The 20231-nt window shown below is 41.3% G+C and overlaps 2 protein-coding genes across 4 annotated transcripts; both read right to left on the bottom strand.

Moving 5' to 3' along the window:
* Nucleotides 1-8223: 8223 nt before the first annotated feature.
* On the bottom strand, nucleotides 8224-14778 carry RB195_009948 (uncharacterized protein; the record flags this gene model as incomplete). Of its 3 annotated transcripts, XM_064190731.1 has the most annotated exons (8): nucleotides 8224-8391; nucleotides 8444-8587; nucleotides 8747-8899; nucleotides 9042-9162; nucleotides 9219-9283; nucleotides 9419-9512; nucleotides 12558-12627; nucleotides 14706-14778. In XM_064190731.1, the coding sequence occupies 8 exons, from the start codon at nucleotides 14776-14778 to the stop codon at nucleotides 8224-8226; spliced, it is 888 nt and encodes a 295-aa protein (XP_064048313.1). The 3 variants fall into 3 exon arrangements, with proteins under 3 accessions (XP_064048313.1, XP_013297176.2, XP_064048314.1); XM_013441722.2 differs by lacking the exons at nucleotides 12558-12627; nucleotides 14706-14778 and adding an exon at nucleotides 10551-10765; XM_064190730.1 differs by lacking the exons at nucleotides 8224-8391; nucleotides 8444-8587; nucleotides 8747-8899; ... (1 more) ...; nucleotides 9219-9283; nucleotides 9419-9512 and adding exons at nucleotides 11330-11772; nucleotides 11929-12016; nucleotides 12085-12511.
* Nucleotides 14779-15271: 493 nt separating this feature from the next.
* On the bottom strand, nucleotides 15272-20161 carry RB195_009947 (uncharacterized protein; the record flags this gene model as incomplete). Its single annotated transcript, XM_064190729.1, has 6 exons — nucleotides 15272-15367; nucleotides 15420-15552; nucleotides 15606-15662; nucleotides 15744-15840; nucleotides 19910-20035; nucleotides 20095-20161. The coding sequence occupies 6 exons, from the start codon at nucleotides 20159-20161 to the stop codon at nucleotides 15272-15274; spliced, it is 576 nt and encodes a 191-aa protein (XP_064048312.1).
* Between the last annotated feature and the right edge of the window lie 70 nt (nucleotides 20162-20231).

Below are 20231 nucleotides of genomic sequence, written 5' to 3'. Positions count from 1 at the left end.
TCTCAAAGGAATAATCATTCGTTTTGAATAGACGTTCACACAAAGAAGAACGTTTCGAAAACGTCTCAGCATACATTCTGTCGATAGGGTGACTAGACCATTTTTCTACATATTTGCCGTATTTGCATGGCATCAAATGACTGTCTGATCTTTGGCGAACCGAGGAGAAGCGTAGTCGGATCCGCACACGAGTCATCGCGCAAATCAATAGACGATAGTAAATATTCTGTTGTAATCAACGTCAAACACACTTGAGAGAATGGGAATTACAACGATCGGAGAAGAGAGAAGAACTGAACGTGGCGCGAGAAAAATGCAATTGGGCGGACACACGGACACGCAGACACATCTGGAGGTGAAAAAGAGTTGCGGACGAAAAGAGTGTTATTCTGTGCTTTCAGGCACCAGCAACCACATCTTCTACGAAATCAAGGGGTCCCTTTATATGCTTTCGTTAACGAGTTTTATTGGCGAAGAAAAAACATGGAACTAGGTAACAACTTCCACCCATAATGCTAATGGGTGGAAGTCTATCCAAAGGGCCACGTATGGGAATCGTGAATGCAAGGTGAGGATGTCAGTCACACAAAAGACGGGACACAGCACAACGACGCGTTTCCTACGGGACGAAACGACTGTTCTTCGCCACGCCCACGGCACAGTGCCAAGGATCGGCGACGTCAGCACTTTACACCCTAGATCCAACCGGTTGATCTCAAGTTTTTTAAAGGAAATGACGTGATCCGAAGATGGCCTGATTTATTAGAAATGTCAACTCCGAAATAAATCTCAATTACTCGATTGACAATGTCAAGCGATAGCCAAGACTTTTAACAGTGTTTATTAAGGCTAACATTTCGGCGTTGTTGCCTTCGTAGTCAGAACATTTGCAACATATCCTCTCAAACGCAGAACTGGCCATGTTAATACCTCCAGTCATTATGCAAAGATTCAAGGAACGTCGAACTTTCACGCTTCTTAATCGCAATTGTTTTGGAATTAAATCGCTGCGTCAAATCCGCTTTTTACAGCTGAATATGACTGTTATCACACGCTAGAGACTAGCGTGTTTACAAAACTGCCCTTGAATCATCATAAGGTTATGTTCATTGGAACTGGACAGTCATTTGCCCCACTTGAACACTTCCAAAGTAAACATTGTTCTCGTTGACAAACACTCCGCTACGTTGTTTTCCTTCAGCGCGAAAATCCTGGTGTAGCTTAGCATCACGTCGACAAGGGCGAGAAAACATTGTGTAGAGCTAAAAAAAAGAAAAACGATTCATATGAGGTGTAACTGGTAGCTTGTCGTCTCTATTTGATTTGGTCTGAGCAACAAGAACAAAAATTCAATTTTCAGCAAGGAGTTCAGAAAGGAATGCAACACCACTTTATTAACAGTAACACTTATGAACACCTGTGAACGTAGAGATGAATCGCAGTTGTTTTGAAATTACACACTTTATCGTTTTTTACTAGTTAGATTGCCAACAATGGTGTGACGCGTAAGTGGTAGATGATTGTAGTACAGCTGTATCGTTGAGCAACAATTTCAGGGCTTTTCTGATGCTAAGACTTCAATCTTCGCAAACAGGTCGTTTCTTGCGCATGTGAACGGTTTATCTCATAATACTCTGCATGTCACGGTACATGGACGAGAAAAGCGTGCAAAAAATTCTAAAACAGTTGAGTATCTATAAGTGATAAAGGAAGACATGCGAGAATCGCCGAACTCTTGATTTCTGTAGCACACAGTTGACATTGGTCACAACTTTTTGAATCGTTTTTGTATCTCCTGAAAAGAAAGAAAAAGTGCGTCAACTCTGCCAGTTACCCACTAGTAGTATTCGTTTTTAGAATGAGCATTTGATTTCCTAGAGTTCTCTGGGACTTCCTTCACTTTGCAAGCATCATTTTGATGGTTCAGTTCTGAGAAAAAAAAACGTAAAAGTTACTTCAGCAGACATACAGAAAAGAAATCCAGTTGTTTTGAAATTCTCTTCTAATAAGGAACATGAAACTTCAAAATTCTTCATGTATAACACGTTTTGATATCCGATTCTGCAATGCACAATGTGACTTATGAAAAAAAATTCACATTCTTAGTGAACCGATTGCCGTAAAAAACGGTCCAGAAGATGCGGCGCCGCACAGGGCTCGCGCGCGCAGTCGAACTCCTTGTAGAAAATAGTGCGCCAGAACGCCAGAAGCCGTATCTTGCGAGCCGTTTTTTACGGCAATTAGGAAGAAATGGACGGAATCACCCTCCTCTCCATAATCTACGATCCCGTATACGAGTACTCCACCTGAAATCCGTACCACCTCAGATTCGTGGGGTGATGCCTTTAAGGTGCCGCCGGTGCTGCAATCTAACACATGCTTTGCAGTTGTTTTTAGTTTACTAACCACTGTTTATAAAAGCACACATCTCAAGCCCTAGCGAGTCGACGAGATTTATAGAAACTACGTGATAAGATTAAGTTTCTAGGAATCTCTACATCAATTAATTTTCCAGTATATTGTAGAGAGGGAAAGAACCGTGCGCTCAAACCGGAGAATGATGGTAAAGCTGCACAGTTCAGCCTAAATTATGTGATAGAAACACATCGGATGCAAATCACGCTGATCGTCTGGTACACTCCAACTGTGATTCTTCACTTATTTGCTCCTGTCGTTTATTGGTGCACCAGTCGCATGATCCATACCGGAACCGGACCCTTCCACAACTCATTCCTACAAGTTTGGGCGAATTCGGCGGTTTCTTCAAGTATCACTTGTGTTTTAATCTCGTTTACCTTCGATTTGTTCAAGAATCGCCAGCAATACTTACATATGTTCCAATCAATTCTCTGGATTGCTCAGTTTCTTCTACTTCATAGCACAAAGAACATTATGTTTCGATTTGCAAGAAATCGTGGAGCAAAGTGACCAATGAGAATTGGCCCTGACGTGCGTTTTATACTATATCTCATGGAACCCAGTCGCTTTTCACAACTGCCATGAAAGCCAACAACACCAATTGCGGCCTGCCTAATTTTTCTTTTCTCGCGAAACATGTGGAGAAATGGGTCCATCACTGAACCTGAAAAAGGAAGATCTTCACGAAAAACAGATGTGCCTCCAATGGCTCTTTTCAGCACGGCTAGACGAACGATATCTAAATCACCAAATGATGTGATTGAGGCAGCATTCCTGATCTCCGAGCGAAGCTGCTAATCCTACCTTGCGTGGAAAGCAGAAGGGGCCGCCTTTTCAATGAACCCTTCAATGACCCAACCCTTCATCGGATTTTTTTTTCCTGCTTCGGAGCGAATTCATTATTCATTATTTTTTCACTACATTCTCAATAAATGCTTTTCAACCATCTCCTAAATTTTGGGGTTATCGTGCATCATTTTCATCATCTGATTTAAATGCATTCGTTGATAGTCGAATTTAAGCGCTGTTGCTTAAATTCGACTATCAACAAGTTGCAATCTCTATGCCAAGATTCAAGGAAAGTCGAACTTTCGCACTTCTGGTAAATGCATTCGTTCCGCTTTAACGGAACATCAGGAGCACGCTTGCTTTTCGTCAACATACTTTCAGGTTGAGTGGTAGACCAATCTTTCCATATTTTCTACCGAAATCAGCCATCATTATTTTCGTCCTGTGGATGTGTAGAACGATGTCTTCAGTGAAACGAAGGTGATGTAAATACCGGCCATAAAATTCCATTCCCTTATTACACCATTCCAACTCATTGGGTCTTGGCCAGCAACCTTTAGATTGTATCGCCTTGTCAATTATCAAAGTGAAGCAAGATCTAAGACTGTTAACACTTTTTGTTACGGCTAATGTTTCAGCGTCGTAGCATCCGTCAAAGCCTCAAAGTCGGAACATTTGTAACATATCTTCACAAATGCCTCATTCCGAACAACAAATCGTCCCATAAGATAAAGGATAGAAGATAAAGTTTCTGGCGCCGATCAGTCCGCGTAGGATGCGCCATTACGTTCACTTCAATTCAGAATCGTTTGAGGTTCACGAACGTGTAACTGGCCTCTACAATGACTCGCGGTGGCTAGCCGACGTGACAAGTCAGTCTCTTACCTTCCCAGACAAGTCTGGTACCAATTTATCGACCCTGGAGGGACGAAAGGCTTGGTGAGCACCAGGGCGGATTCGAACCTCCGATCGATCGTGCAGGAAGCGGAACCTCTAGCCGCTACATTGCACTCATCCATTCGAGAAGATATTACATCCAAAACAAACAAAGAACTAATCATCTTATCTAGCTATTCTTATTATATTATCGAGTTTGATAAGCTGTACACGAGGTTGTTAAACAAATTTATTGGCTAATGTTTCGGCTATATCGCCTTCTTCAGAGCCTGAAAGGGGCGATATTCAATCTACAATTCAAACGACCAACCTCTCCACAACTAAACTGATAGACTCCACGCCTACTTTCAATCACAAATTTAACGACTACACTGAATGCTCACCTTCTATCGGAGACGCCTAGCGTGGACCGCTGACTGATCGATCACGAGGGCGAATGGTTCGAATGTCACATTCGGATCGGACAAACCATTCGAGATATGGAGCGAGTTCCCGCGTTATCGACAGACATTCACTCTTGCGGTTCATTTTAGGGTTTTTGGCTTGGATCCAAAATGCCTCCAGTGATTTTCGAGCCAACGTTTTAGTTTCGTGCGCTAAGATTTGGACCCTAATTTCAAAATCGGCTCCGTCGTGTTTTTGTGTTCTATGGGCACCTAAAGGTGTCCATCCTCGTAACCTATTCTTGCCGCTCACGTGCTCTTTGATGCGGACATACAGCGGTCGTGCCGTTTCACCGATATACTCGTCGCCACAGTTCGTGCAAGAAATCAGATAGATTACCCCGGATCTCAAGCAGTCTCCTGATCTACCTGTGGGACAAATAATACAATACAAATAATAAGCAAAGATACCTCTCTGCTTTCCTTACATCTCCGATGAAGTGAGCGCTGCCATTAGGCGGTGTCTGAGGAGAGCAGACTTGGATAGCTCCGTTTCGGTCGTTGAAATACCACCGAACAATTTGAAACGTCAATTAGTTCGGAATCGTTTATACGATACCATGTGTACAACACCGAACTGTATTATTTGTCCCACAGGTAGATCAGGAGACTGCTTGAGATCCGGGGTAATCTATCTGATTTCTTGCACGAACTGTGGCGACGAGTATATCGGTGAAACGGCACGACCGCTGTATGTCCGCATCAAAGAGCACGTGAGCGGCAAGAATAGGTTACGAGGATGGGCACCTTTAGGTGCCCATAGAACACAAAAACACGACGGAGCCGATTTTGAAATTAGGGTCCAAATCTTAGCGCACGAAACTAAAACGTTGGCTCGAAAATCACTGGAGGCATTTTGGATCCAAGCCAAAAACCCTAAAATGAACCGCAAGAGTGAATGTCTGTCGATAACGCGGGAACTCGCTCCATATCTCGAATGGTTTGTCCGATCCGAATGTGACATTCGAACCATTCGCCCTCGTGATAGATCAGTCAGCGGTCCACGCTAGGCGTCTCCGATAGAAGGTGAGCATTCAGTGTAGTCGTTAAATTTGTGATTGAAAGTAGGCGTGGAGTCTATCAGTTTAGTTGTGGAGAGGTTAGTCGTTTGAATTGTAGATTGAATATCGCCCCTTTCAGGCTCTGAAGAAGGCGATTAGCCGGAACGTTAGCCAATAAATTTGTTTAACAACCTCGTGTACAGCTTATCAAACTCGATAATATAAATTCAACTATGCTGAGGTTCATTGAAAGTCGAACTTTTCAACTAACTATTCTTAGTAGATCTCGACGTGGTGGAATCGCTTTGCTAATCCTATTAGAATGTGACCCGCACCCCGTAGATCAGAACCCAGAAGGATGTTGATACAGAGCCAGCTCGTTTGTCACGGCTATGCACTCTTCCTTGTTATTCATTTTTGGACCTTTAGCATTTATCCACAACCCCTCCACAGTTGTGCGACCCCAACTTACGATAGAATCGTGACAATTATACAGAAAGGGACACTTTCGTGACATTGTCTGCTAGGAGCCGTTCGCCGACGAGAGAGAGGTCGCTCCGTTTCAGTGCCCATGCCCATGTTTCAGTGTGTTCTTTAATACGAATTCAAAGGGGTCGCTCTGTTTCGTCGATGTGCTCCCCATATGTTTCGCATGGAATTAAATAAACTACATAAGAGACCATGCAGTCTTTTGCTCTTCCAAATGGGCATGTTACACAGTTTGGAATTACGCAGAAGCGATCGTGCATTTTATTTCTTAATCTTTGTGGGATTAGGATCGGCCTTCAGCTGAATCTGCAAAAGACGAAGTTCATGCGAAACGGATAGATCTCATATTCCACATTCACGCTCATGGAACGAACATATCCCAATGCATCAGTAACGTTTATCATGGTGGGGAAATGAGCATGAAATACGACCTGATTCCTGAGCTGGACAGGAAAAAACGAGCGGGGAGTATATAAGAGTATCAAGGATGTACTGAAGAAGTCTAGGAACACCCGCTCCGTGCTCAACTCTTCAACATCACAGTACTTCCTGCTCTGACCTATACTTGGGCCATACAACCTGGGCACCACGCAGGAAAAACAAGCGATGAGCGTCACTGAACGCGGAAGAGTGATGCTAGAAGTATCATACAAGTGAGAGACGGGATTCGAAGTTCTTTTCGCAAAGAACGAAGACTAGAGATTAAAGACTAGAGAAAAGCCGGACACGTGATGCGCTTCAACCATTGGACTGGCAGGTGACGAGATGATTGTGTGGACGGGGCGAACTAACTATATTTCGAAAGTCTACCTGGAGGGTAGTGCATTTGCGTAGACACCTGCGTCTGTGGTTAGACTCTCGATTTAGTCGGATCAAAACGACCTGAGTTCGGTGCAGTTGAATAAGCGGACTTCTCTCAGAATGCACAACTCAGCGATATTCATACGGCAGCTCCATCTCCTAGAGAGCAACGTCTTACGCGGTGGCTCCATGTTCCATGTCGTTGTGACCCTGTACTCTAAGGTGAGCTCAAAAAAAGTACAAAAAAATGTCCTCCATCTACTTTGAACGAATGGCATTTCACAGACTCAGTAACTGAGACCAATACCTAATCCTTTCATTCGCAACAGAATGGAATATCAAATCAACCCGAACGTGAGTTTAAATGACTAAAAAGGATAAAAAGATAAAGTCACTGGCGTATCAATCCACTTGGGATGCGCCAACGCGTTTTACTGGAATTCGTAATCGTTGAGGTTTTGGAACGCGTGTTGGCCTATACAATGATTTGCGGGGGTCAGCCGATGATCAGGTCAGTGTTTTTATCTTCCCAGACAAGTCTGGTACCAATTTATCGACCCCGGAGGGATGAAGGGCTTGGTGAGCACTAGGGCAGATTCGAACCCTTGGCCGTGTGGCTACAACCTCTAACCGACTGAGCCACACCCGCCCTTAAATGACTAAGCGTGGGTTTGAATGGGGTATGATTCAATTGTGTAATGAAAGCTTCACGTTCTGCATCATCTTCGCAGAATTCCAAACTGCACACATTTTTTTCTTCACAAGCAACCAGTGCTAGTGGCCTTCACAACATGTAGATAACACGCGTTCTCCTCTTTTTCTTTTTTTTTCTCTCTTTTTTTTCGTAAATACTACTTGGACAGAAAGCAAGTGTCCAAGAGATCTGCATTAGATGCAATTCTACTGGGTGTCGGTAAAAAGAAACAGAACCACTCCTGTGCAGCGCAACCCACGTGCTGCCAGTTTTATGAAGTACGTAGAATTATGTCTAATGAAGGTTCCAAGAGAAGAATAAATAAATAGTGTAGGGTTATGCAGGGCACAATATTAATTTACAAGAAGAAAGGACGTATGGCAAAAGGTAATATCTGAATTCTTAATAGAAATACCCTAACACGAACAATTTGATAAAACTGTTATCGTTGTAAAAGAATGTTATCAGTGAATCAAGGCAAACACCGAATAAAACCTTATTATCACAGAACGACCCAGCTACACAAGTAGGATACATAAAGGACAGAACGACCCAGCTGCACAGGAAGGATATATAAAAGACTCCCAGAAAAAAGTCCAACTGTGAAGCTGCAAGAAAGGCGAGGTAATTTACAAATTATTCAGGAAGACCGATACAAGTGGGTTCACTGTACCATAAGAAAGACATGGGTTCACAAAAGAAGTGAGGACGTAGGTACAGACAATGTGGAAAGCTCTGCGACGGAAGATGTTAACAGTTGTGCATTTCCTGAGAAATAAGCAGCTAGTGCTGTTTGCAACTTTTCCAATTGTTTTGTCATCACTTGAACGCGGTTCTCCTCAAGCAGTCGCAATTTCACCTGAATGAAAAATATCTCTGTCATTTTTGATGGATCTCAAACACGCACTTACACGGACGTCAGCTTTCAGCCGTTCGTATTTATCACGTTGCTGAGTTGCTCGTTCTTCAGCTAACTGAATAGTAGTAGGACTAACTGTTGCATGACTATGCAAAGCTTCCAATTCATGGCGACAAACATCGTATTCAATTCGTGCCTGTAACATCAGAACAGCACGTTTATAAAGAGAACTACTAACTTCAGATCAATAGAAAATATTTTCACCTGTATTTGCTAAAACGTATCTGAGAGGAACTAGCTATTTAATACGTCTATTAACTCATAACAACAGAAGAGTAAATGGACACCAAATTACCGCTTCAGTAGCATAAATTGTTTCCAACGTATCGACTATGGTTTTTCCGTGAAGGGTTTCTATAGATGAGAGGAAGTAGCGAAGGCAATTCTCGAGAGCAGTTGCATGATCAGCAACGTTCCGCATAGAATCAGATGTTGTACCCACTTGTGACTGCAAAGGATTCAGTGCAAATAAGTCAGGAGTCCTGTGGAAGCAAGTTTATGGAATCATTGAGATAACGTGCATAAGTACGTGCAGAGAACAAGAGAACAATATTAGAACGTAAAAAAACGAGTCCATGCAAAGAAATTACCTTGATAGCAACTTCCTTAAGAGACAACGAGTGTAGACTTTCAGCGAGATTCTTTTCCGCCTGAGATAATTGAGTTAACAGATTTGTGAATTCTCGTGAAGCAGCCACCACAGCACCATACCTTTAAATAAGAAACTTAACAAGAAACAAGAGATGCCGTTCTGTCGGCTGACAAACCTTTTATGCAATTCCTTTATGTTGTCGCATTCTTTCTCAAACTCAACATCAATTGTTTTATCTATCTAAATGCAAACAAGATTATTATTAGCAGCACTCTAAAGACGGCAAATTATGCCGGAGAGCATTGGCTTGGCTCTATTTCCACAATCAAAGACTTCGCAGGAATAACGGCGTAAAAAAGGTAAAAGATAGTTTACCTTTCCCATATGTTCTAGCAGTTGCTGTCTTGAATTTTTAAAGGTACCAATTGTCCATTTCTTCAATGACTCCACTTTAGCCACTACATCCACACTAAATAACAGCAAAATAAAGGAAGATTAGAAGTTCTTCTAAAGAAAAACCAGTAGTTGCACGCCGTACTATTATTCTACCATGCTGACGAAATGATAGCACTTCTATGAAAGCATATTCCCCTATCGTACGGGGTTTTTCGATTAAAAAAGAAGTGTCTTCTACAGTCTCAACGGAGCAATAATACGACGAAAAATTAAGTTTTCGTCTACTAGAGCAACACGAGGGTAACCTGATATAACGCTTTGAAGGAGATTATATCGACTACATCGAATTGCCGCAAATGCTAAGAGTGCCCTTTTTGGTGAATGTTTTTAGAGACTGACATGTGTATTAAAGAAAAAAAATTGAGCTAATTACGAAATTGGTCATCGTTTCTAACGAATATCACATCTATTCACTTAGAATTCAGGCCAAAAATGATAACTGCTACTGGGATAACAAAACGTAGTCCAACACAGAGAAAATAAAATTATTTTCTCCAGATGACGCATGCAATCGACGTAAAAAGTTCTGCAGTAGAGTGACGCGCTACATCCCCGGTGAAGACAGGCGTTGGAAAGTCTACTCAGAGCACAACAAGTCTGTCGGAGTCACTTTCATTGGTTTTGATCGTTCCAAATAATAATACATAACTAGTGGGTCTAGCACAGTCGGTAAGAAGTTCGTCTGTAACTGCACAATCGATTGATGATTGGAAACCGCCGGGTACCAAACCAAGCTTTTCATACTTCCTTAGTCGATTAATTGGTACAAAACTTGTCTGAGAGGATAAATGCACTGCCTTGATACATCGACTAGTCTCTGCACTTTATTGATGGGACTAGATACGCATTCGTAAACCTCAAGCGATTCTGAATTGAAGGGGCGCGTTGCCTTCATCCTTTATCACATAAAATTATCAAAGCCCCTCTGTATTAGGTTCCTAGTTTGTTTTGTCCTTAGGACCCCTCTGAGATTTTGGCCTCTAGAAAATAAACTTCTGCTCCGTGCATGAATGGTTTCTGTGAGTGTGGCCCCTTTAATCACCTTGATCACCTTGACTCCCGTTGATCCTCGAACAGGTCGAGCGGGCGCCAGTAATTCTTCCATTTGTGCCGATCGCGTGCCAGAGTAGCCCAGTGGTTCCTCCTTTCGCGTGGGACACGAAAAGCATCATATTTTTCTTTGAAGGACTTCGTGAAGAAATCTGACCATCGGGTCGGCGGTCTTCCTGTAGTGCGCTTAATATCGCGGGGAACCCAATCGCTCATGGCTCTGGTCCAATGGTTGAAGCGCATCACGTGTCCGGCCACCTTATTTTGTTTTTCTTGGCAAACGTGGCGGTGTCTCTAATCTTCGATCGCTGACGTAGGAAAGAAATTCAAATCCTGTCCCTCAGTTGCGTAAAACGGGACACTCCTAGCATCACTCTCTCAATTGCGCGTTTAATGATGCTCACTGCGTTTTCTTCCTGCTTGCGAAATGCCCAGGTTTCCGAAGCATAGGTCAAAGCAGGAATTACGGTGGTGTTGAAGAGGTGAGCACGGAGCCGGGTGTTTCTGGTCTTCTTCACTACATCCCCGATGCTCTTGTATGCTCCCTAAGCCGCTCGTCTCCTCCTGCCCAGCTCGGGGGCCAGGTCGTTCATCATGTTCAATTCCCCACCCAGATAAACATAGCTGGTGCTTTCAGATATGTTCGTTCCGTTGAGCGTGAATGGGGAATATGAGATCCATCCGTTCCGCATGAACATCATCTTTTGTAGATTCAGCTGAAGACCGATGCATCCACATGTTTCGTCGAATTCGGCCAGCATTCGTTCCGCTTGGCTGATGCTAGGTGTTATCAGTCATGTCATCAGCAAAGCGCAAATGGTGTAGCTGCCGACCATCAACCTTCACTCCCATGTCGTCCCATTCCAACTTTCGCATTGCGTTCTCGAGGGTGGCTGTGAATATTTTGGGTGGAATTGTATCACCCTGTCGGAACCCCCTCTTCACGTCAATGATGATGTTCTTGTAGTATGGCGAAATTCCGGTCGTGAAGTTACTGTACAACTCTAGAAGTACCTTTATGTACTGAGTAGGGACGCCTTGGTTGTCCAAGGCTTCCACGACCGCTTCCGTCTCAACTGAGTCAAAGGCCTTCTTCAAGTCGATGAAGGTGAGACAGAGCGATATCTTGTACTCTCGTGATACCTCGATGAGTTTCAAAACAGTGTGAATGTGCTCAATCGTGCTGAATCCTTTTCGAAACCCTGCTTGCTCGCATGGCCGCCCTTCATCCAAGACTTTTTCAATCCTATTAAGGATCACTCTTGTAAAGAGCTTGTAGATGACGGACAGTAAGCAGATTGGACGATAGTTGCCGATGTCATGTGGATCTCCCTTTTTATACAACAACACGGTCTTGCTGTCTTCCACTGTTTAGGAACCTTGCATTCCAACAGATAACGTGTAAAGAGCCTCGCCAGGGTGTTGATGAGTACTGGCGGAAGGCTCTTCAGGTGTTCTGGTCTTATTCTGTAGGGACCGGGTGTCTTACGATTTCTTACCGACATGATAACATATCGTATTTCGGACGGAAGAACCTCTGGAATGACTTGTCCGTCTTCCCTCAGATGATGAGGAAGCAAGTGGACTCTGTCGAAGAGATCAGAGTAGAAGTCGTAGATGATTTTCTCCATCCCCCTTCTCGATGCAATGGCTGTTCCCTTTGGGTTCCGGAGAGCAGTCATCCTCGTCTTGCGACTGGCGAAGTCTTGGCGGGCATAGCGGATGCTTTTCCCCGCCTCTGCAGCTTCAGCCAGCACTTCTGCTCTTCTCTCTTTAAGGTCTTCCTTTATCGCCTCTCTGCAAAGCCTTGCGAGCTCGGACGTGAGTTCTTGGTTCCCCGCGGCTCGTGCTGCTCCACGCTGACGTATCAACTCAAGAGTTTCAAGAGACAGGCGTCTCTTGGTGGTTTTAAAATTCTCAGCCTTCGAAGACCGCTTGTAAAGTTCATGAGACAAAGGCAGTCTGAAACAGTCTGTAGAACAGTAAACAAATAACGCAGTGCACGAACTTGCCAACTGTTTCCGCCAACTTTGGCAGGTTCGGAAACCGGCTCATGACATCCGTGCCATCGTGATCACCTTAAATTAGAAGAATTTTTAAATTAAATTAGATGATCACATTATAAAAATTGATTAAAAATAAAATAAAAGTTGCACCATTATGTCAAATATAGCGGTGGGTAAAAAGATCATAATTGGAACCTCTCGACCATCGCCCGTCGGAAACTTAGCAAAGTAATACCAAATTGTTTTACGTTCTTCTAGTGTTTGCCAGATTTTTAAAGACGGTGCAATAAATATTCAATAAATCACATGGTGCTATGATGAACTAATCGCACGCGTTAGCGCTGCAAAACAATTGCTTAATCCTACTCACTTTCCCACTGTTAAGTTCAGCCCAAGAAAACTTCAATGTGACCATTCTGCGACTGGATTATGCTACAGATGCTTCAAACAAAACCAATGAATAGGCTGCTGCGGAGATCGGGGCCTGTAGAAGGTTAGCACGTTCTAAGGTTGTTCTTGTAGGAACAAACGTTACCCACGTCGTTTTCTCGAAATCTTCACACAGCACTTTATATTTGCCCACAAAGACCTCCACATCGTCAGCTTCATGATACGCTGCCTTTAAGCGGAACAAATTCTGTGCTCAATTTCCCCAATTCGTCCTGAAAAACGACGTGGGTAACGTTTGGCCCTACAAGAACAACCTTAGAACGTGCCAACCTTCTACAGGCCCCGATCTCCGCAGTAGCCTATTCATTGGTTTTGTTTGAAGCAACTTCGACTGTGCATAAAAGTCGATATCTAGCTGATCCTTCATTGAAAAAAATAGCTTATTGGTGTCTATCCGATTCAGATCAATTATAGTAGAATGCTCCAACTATTTATATTTGCGAGGAGAAATAAACATGATCAACAATACGATTCCAGAGTTGAAATTGAGGAACGACCGACTAGGCGACCACCAAGGCAGCAGTGATAAGGACCAAGTACATCCGGGATCGCGTCCACCTCTTTATCGCTATCTTTCTTTCTCTTTTAATGTACGATTCAGAAGTCTGGAAGTTTTAGAGGCAAGCCGAGAATGCTGCCAGCATCACTGAAGACTCAACTGTGTGGGTGATGTTAGACGTACCCCGCTCCACATAAGTGAAAAAACGCCAAACACTAGGCGGAGATCCACCTTTTTCAACGAGATGAGCGCTGCATTTGTTAGAAACAGTAAAATTAGGTGGCTCAAACACATGATGCGGCACTTAAAGAAAGCACTAGGCACCTTTCAAATCTCTCCCTCGAAAACGGAAAACCACCGCAATAGCCAAGAAGTGAACCCATGAAAAAAAAACACGAAACACAATACGCAATCGACATGTTATGTCAGTATCACGCGTTACGACCTGGCGGAAGCGACAGCGACGACAGTTACCTTGGCCAGAGGACTGATCAATATGACAACGGCACCAATATGCTCTCAAGAGGATTTTTCCTTTTCTTTTTTTTCAATAGCTTTCGTTTCTTTTTCGTGTGTTTCTGCACGATTATCATTACACAATCTCAGCAAAATTTCTCTTCGTTAGTTTCACAGCTAAAGAAAAAAATTCAGTTTGTAGGAATCTGATTTGTCCTTCATTTTTCCATGTAAATGCGCATGACTAGAACTACTCCAAAATGTAGCCAAAGCAAGATCTTTCTCACGGAAAATTTCGCAAAAAAAAAACTACAGGGTGTAGTAGAAGTAACGACACGTTGTTTTACTAAAATTCTGTTATCGCAATCAAGTACAGGCAAAAGAACAAAAAACTTGCAGAATACATGACAAAGGAGCTTCAGAGAGTTTATCAGTGCCTACCAATAGTGGTTAATAACATGGAAGGGCACTCCAGGCCAAAGGCTCCCAGTATACTTCACACAATACTCAAGTCACGCCCTCGCGTCAGTGAAGTATGGTGGCAGCGTTAAGCGTCCCACAACATGTTCGACGCCGACTGTAACACCTAGCAACAAGCTACACCATTGGAAATATTATGTTTCGTCAAAGAAAAGTCGTAGAAGCTGCAATGCTAATTACAAGTCAGAACAAACAAAATTAGTTACACTTTGTATAGGTTTTATTCCCGCTGCGGCAAAAGTAGCAATATTCCGTTGGCACTGACCTAGGGGAGAAGTTGGACGTAGATCGCATGGCGCAGTAGACGGCTGAAATATCTGACTGCTTCCGGACATCATCTGACAGTAAACGTGCCATAAAACGGGAATACATTGAAATGTTTGGTCAAACCAGACTATATCTTCGGATTATCAAATGTCATGTCAAGGAAAGAAGAACAAATAGAGTGAAAAGGATAAAACCCATACTAATGTGAACTTCAGAATAAGCATAAAAATTTAATCAAGTTGCAAATGTCAACAAAAATATGTACAGCGCAGAAAAGCTACAAACAAATGTAGCAACAGAAAGTAGTGTACAACTATAATTGTAATAAAAACGTAACGAAATTTACACTACATTCACTGGTAAGAAAAAAAAACTGGTGCCTAGGAAAGCCACTATATATAAGCAACAGAGACTTTACCTAACAAACACCGCATCGAATAATTCATCGACAAGTCAATGATAAACACAGAAACTCGTGTCAGATACTCCGGATTTAAGAATACAAAATTAAATACTAAAACTAAATTTGAAGACTAGCAACTAAAACAAGCTTTCTAAAAAAAATTAAGAAATACAGCACTTGCCACCCGACTGCTCACTAATGTTCCCTCTCGCAAGTTCGATTTGATGAAGCATTTTGTCGAAAATTTGTTGTACTGCCTAAAACAACCGCTGTAATTACATACTGATAGGATAAACAGTGACATCTCACAGTGTTGTCTTTCGCTGAAGTTTCAATGAAAGCAGCCTTCCACTTCTGAGCAAGTTTCGAACCATCTTCTTTCGTCACTACACGTGACGCGTGCTGCAGATCCACTTTGTTACCCACAATTACTATGGGAACCCTAAGAAAAATCGAAGAATGACCAACTAAAACAAGTCTTCAAAAAAATATTACTTATCGTCTCCTATCGTTTCCATAATCTTATCGTGTATGATCTGGATGATTTCAAACCTTAAGAAGATACTTCTGGTTTCATGTATTACAACAATATTATTACTATTATTACTTATTATTAGTATTATTTCAACTTACGATTTTTTGTCATCGATAGCGTATACTAAAATGAAACCATCTATGTCCACTGAGCAACTGCGAGGAAAGATCGAATACTCCTGTTGACCGGCAGTGTCTGAATGGAAATGAGATCGGGTGAAGTACTTCTTATACAAAGTTTTAGGATATTCACTCAATGTGTGCACTATGCGGAGAATCTCAAAATCACGAAATTCTTTGCTAAAGAATTGAAGCATATAACAGAAGTGCAAATCGTGGATCTATTACTTAGTTTGCAACCACACCACAACCTCCCCATGCAGTTTCTATGCATCCGAAATAACCACGCGCAATGTTTTCATGTTTTCATTAAAGTGCCACGAATGAAAGATAGCTCACACTTTAGATACATAAAGGATAGAGATATGGGATGCATCAAAACATCATAAAATCCGTGAAATATGCCAAAACTTCGCTCTGCTAACATCAGGAACAGAATATTTCAATAGACTAACTACATCATATGCAAATCAGCAATTGTAATGGGACGTAGGAATGTATACTCCCTCAATTACCTATTGTATTCCATATTTCTTTCCACTCAACAACATTCGCACTAACGAAAATCCACCACCATTTCTGGAAATAGGCTCAGGACTACCACAGTCACAGCTAGAAGTGACGTAAGACGCTAGATCTCCAGTAATTAAGAACAATGAGAGCATAATAGCGAGTCTTCTTCTAAATTTAGTTAGGCTACAAAATTCATTACTTCTATCCCTTTCATGTAGATCATTCCTACAACGAAGTTACGCCTACCTTAGTACAAATTTCTCAAAGTTGGTATCCTCATTCCAAATTCTACCTTTGAAAGAAGAATCTATGAAAATCGGCAATGAGCCGGCAATAAATGTATTCAAAAGGTGAGTTCGATAGTTTTTCGTTGAGAAAGGATAGAAAGAAATATTTGAAGTCAACTATAATTACTCTTGAAAACTGCAAAACATCATCAGTCAGAAACTTGGAATCAGTGTTCTAATCAATAATAAAGTAACATCCTCGTACAAAGGCATGGTTACAAGAATTGAACAAGTCTCAACTTTAATTTGACATGTAGTAGTGAGGTGCTGAGAAATCTACAAAAAGATGGAGAGGCGGTTTTACTAAAACACCCATACAGCCAGATCATTTTTCCAAATACTAGAAATCCTTGGGAAAATGAAACTTTAGGTTGGAGACAATGGTAGGAACTTGATCGGTTGATTTCCGAAGGTTCCAGGGGCGTTGATGAGAAGGAAGCACAACTGAGCCGGTTCTTTACATTCTACCACTCGACTCAGAATCGAGAATTAAGTCCGTTGAACAGTTTGCAACCCAGTTAATTCTTCGCTAACTCCTGAAAATGAGCCTCAAATGCCGACTTCAATACCTTTTAAAAAGAGAATATCGCTACTATAGAGTTATATAACCAGTTCCTCTGAAGAGTTTCCTCTTCCATGTGTTGTTTTTCATCTGGTATTCATAATTACCTCGATGAGACTGACTTGAAAATGTCCACCTAGAGGTCAAGAAAGGTCGGCTACTGTTCTTAACTCCGTGTCTGCAAAAGGGTTTAACAACCCAACCCAGAGGTGTAGGAAGAAAAAAGTAGTCTGCACACGATCACTAACTAGAAAAAACATTTTTTAAAGTAGATCATTTTTCTTTTATTCGGGTTTCCCTTCTTATTTTTCGTTTCTTTTTGTAGTGTTTATATTCACTAAACTGAGCACAAATAACATGTTTCTTTCGATTCTGCTCCTTCAAATAGGACACCTTGAGTGATGAAATTTGTCATGATTCACCTATACACTACAAACAAGGAAGAAATAGTAGTAACGGTCAGCAATAATAGCATCACGTGTAACATTACAAATATAACATACACAATAACAAAAAACATGGAACATGGATATAAATGCTTTTGCTGTTGCTAAAGTCTAGTCTTTTGAATAATTAAATAATGAAGAAATTATATCCACACAAAATTTTAATCCCCTCTTTTCCCTTAAAAATACCGCTACCTTATTTTTTGATGGAAAATAACAAACGAAAGATAAAGTAGAAGGTTTAACATTGAACACAGAAAAATTTATCTAATCTTCTGCAAAATCAGAACATAGATGCAATAGTCGGAGCCGGTGTTCCGACCCCTTCACTTTTGGACAATTGGCGAAAAGACCCCCTTCACTTTTGTACTTTTGGCGAAGGGACCCCTTCACTTGAGCTGCACCCCGTGGGCTAAACCCCCTTCACCTGAGGAGGGTCCGGCTTCTCCTTATCGCACCTGCTCAAAAGACATGAAGCATGTACATAACAAAATAACGTGGGAGCATAAACCCAACAATATATTTTAAAGGTTGTTATCGAAGAATGTCAGTTAAATGCATGATTAAGCGTGTTAGGATTTTCATAACAGGAATTGACTACTCGTAGGGGGAGGAAATGAATAAGAAGGGATGAAGAAGGAAGAAGAAAAAGAAGGGACTAGGAAGGAAGAAGAGAAGAGAGAAGAAATCTGTCACATCCCACAAAATAAGTCCTACATAAAATGGTCGTCACTGAGGAATTTCATGCACACTGAAGAAATTCATGCAATCTTCTAAACGTATTATGTGCACACACACTTAGTTATTAAATTTTATAAAATTAATGCATAGACTGTTATAAATAACTTAATATTAAGTAATTCTAAATTGTTCAATAATAAGTATTTCATCGTTTAGAGTTAAGGTTTTGAGTTTTTTCCCATTTGCAAACAAAAAAAAAATGGTTCAACAGCAAATCAAACCCGCGAAGTGTCCCATAAAAACGCTTTAATTGATGTGTAAATGTAAAACATTAATAAATAAATTTTTATAAATCCACTTTGAAATAAATCGAATCGCCGAGTACTCCGCCAGGATTCTCTTCATGTAATCTTCTCTTTACGAAAATTTGTTGAAATTAATGTATATTTTGCACGTATTCTTAAACGCGTGAGCACATATTTCGCATCCTGACAGTTTCTGATTATTTTTTTGATCTGCAACTCTGATAACAATATGAACAACATGGTCAGCTCAGACATACAATAATGCATATAAAACACGCTCACTCCAGGACCCGTGTCAAGCTCAAAATCAAGCAGCCATCGATGTAGAGTTCTATCTTTTAAAAAAAGCAGAGGAATTAAAAAACTAAAAAATTAAAAAAAAATTTAAACAGAGATACAAAAAGAACGTGAAGTATGAACACACAACAGAAAAAGGGATAGGAAGCAAAGAGAAGGAACATAGAAGGAAAATAGTTAGAAGAAAAAGACTGTTAGAATATTTTCTTCACCACCTTTCCACTACACAGGTCAAAGTGAGAAGCACTCTACAACATTTTCTTTCCAATATGCCCCGCTGCAAAATATCATTTGATTTTGAGCGTCACACTCCACAGATGGGTGTTTCAACATTCAGCGTTCATTATTCACCTCCAAGATCAGGTCAACATACTGCTTCCACTATTTTTGTTATCAAAGATTTGCAGCTGGTAGCTGGCAACACCGTCAAAAAAGATGTTGGAGGCCCTATTTCAGACGAAAAAGACTAAAATAATTCATTACTGAAAATGCATTCCGCCCTCGCTAGAATATTTCTAACCGTTCTAAAGTAAGAATACAAGGTTTTCTTCTTCTTATACGACGTCGATCCTGAGTTAAGGAATGGATTTGTTGTTAAAAGCATACCTTTAGACACTGTCAATTATGAGTAAAATGCTATGACAGTCAAAAGTCAGCTACGTCGGTATCGGGAAGAGTTACGGTTTCTAGTGCATAAAAATCCAAAGAGATCTACAGTTTAAATAGCATCCCAGTCTTCAAGAGAAAAAAGCAGTTCGAAATTTCAACACAGCGATATCACTACTCCCAAAATGTCTCTAATTTAGGGACTTTCGTTAAGAAGGAAGTCCATAAGAATTTTACCTGAGCTACCTCTTAGCGAAACAACTCAAGTAAAGATATTTAATAGTAATTGAGGAAATACTTGTGAGGGCTATACTAATACAACGCCCAAAGAGAAACCAAATCATTTGTGTACAGGCTCGAAAACACATTACTTGAGCCACCACGGTTGTGTTCCCGTGCAAACAATACAAGAAAACAAAAGTTGAGAAAGAAGTAACCAATACACTACCTGTAATTCTCAGATTGTAGTCGCGACCAAGCCACCGATATGGTTTATTGTGTAGATCCTCTATCGTAGTATCGTATGCATCCGGGAAATGTCCCTGGACAAATCGCAGTGTTATAGATGATTTTCCTGAACGAAAGTCTCATTTCTACTGCATTCACTGCCGTAGGCTAAATGTTGGAACTAACCAACACACGGATAGCCCATCAAGGCAATCTTCCTCGTTATGATATTCTTACTAGAACCACTCGACATGACGTGAGCGATGTCTTCTAAACTCACGTAAGACACTACAATTCAACAAACCGGAAGTGTCTTTGTGTTC

Source organism: Necator americanus, chromosome III (genome assembly GCF_031761385.1).
Source record: "Necator americanus strain Aroian chromosome III, whole genome shotgun sequence".
NCBI classification, from domain to species: Eukaryota; Metazoa; Nematoda; class Chromadorea; order Rhabditida; family Ancylostomatidae; genus Necator; species Necator americanus.
Note: the sequence above shows the minus strand (reverse complement) of the source record. Positions and strands in the feature narration are given on the sequence as shown.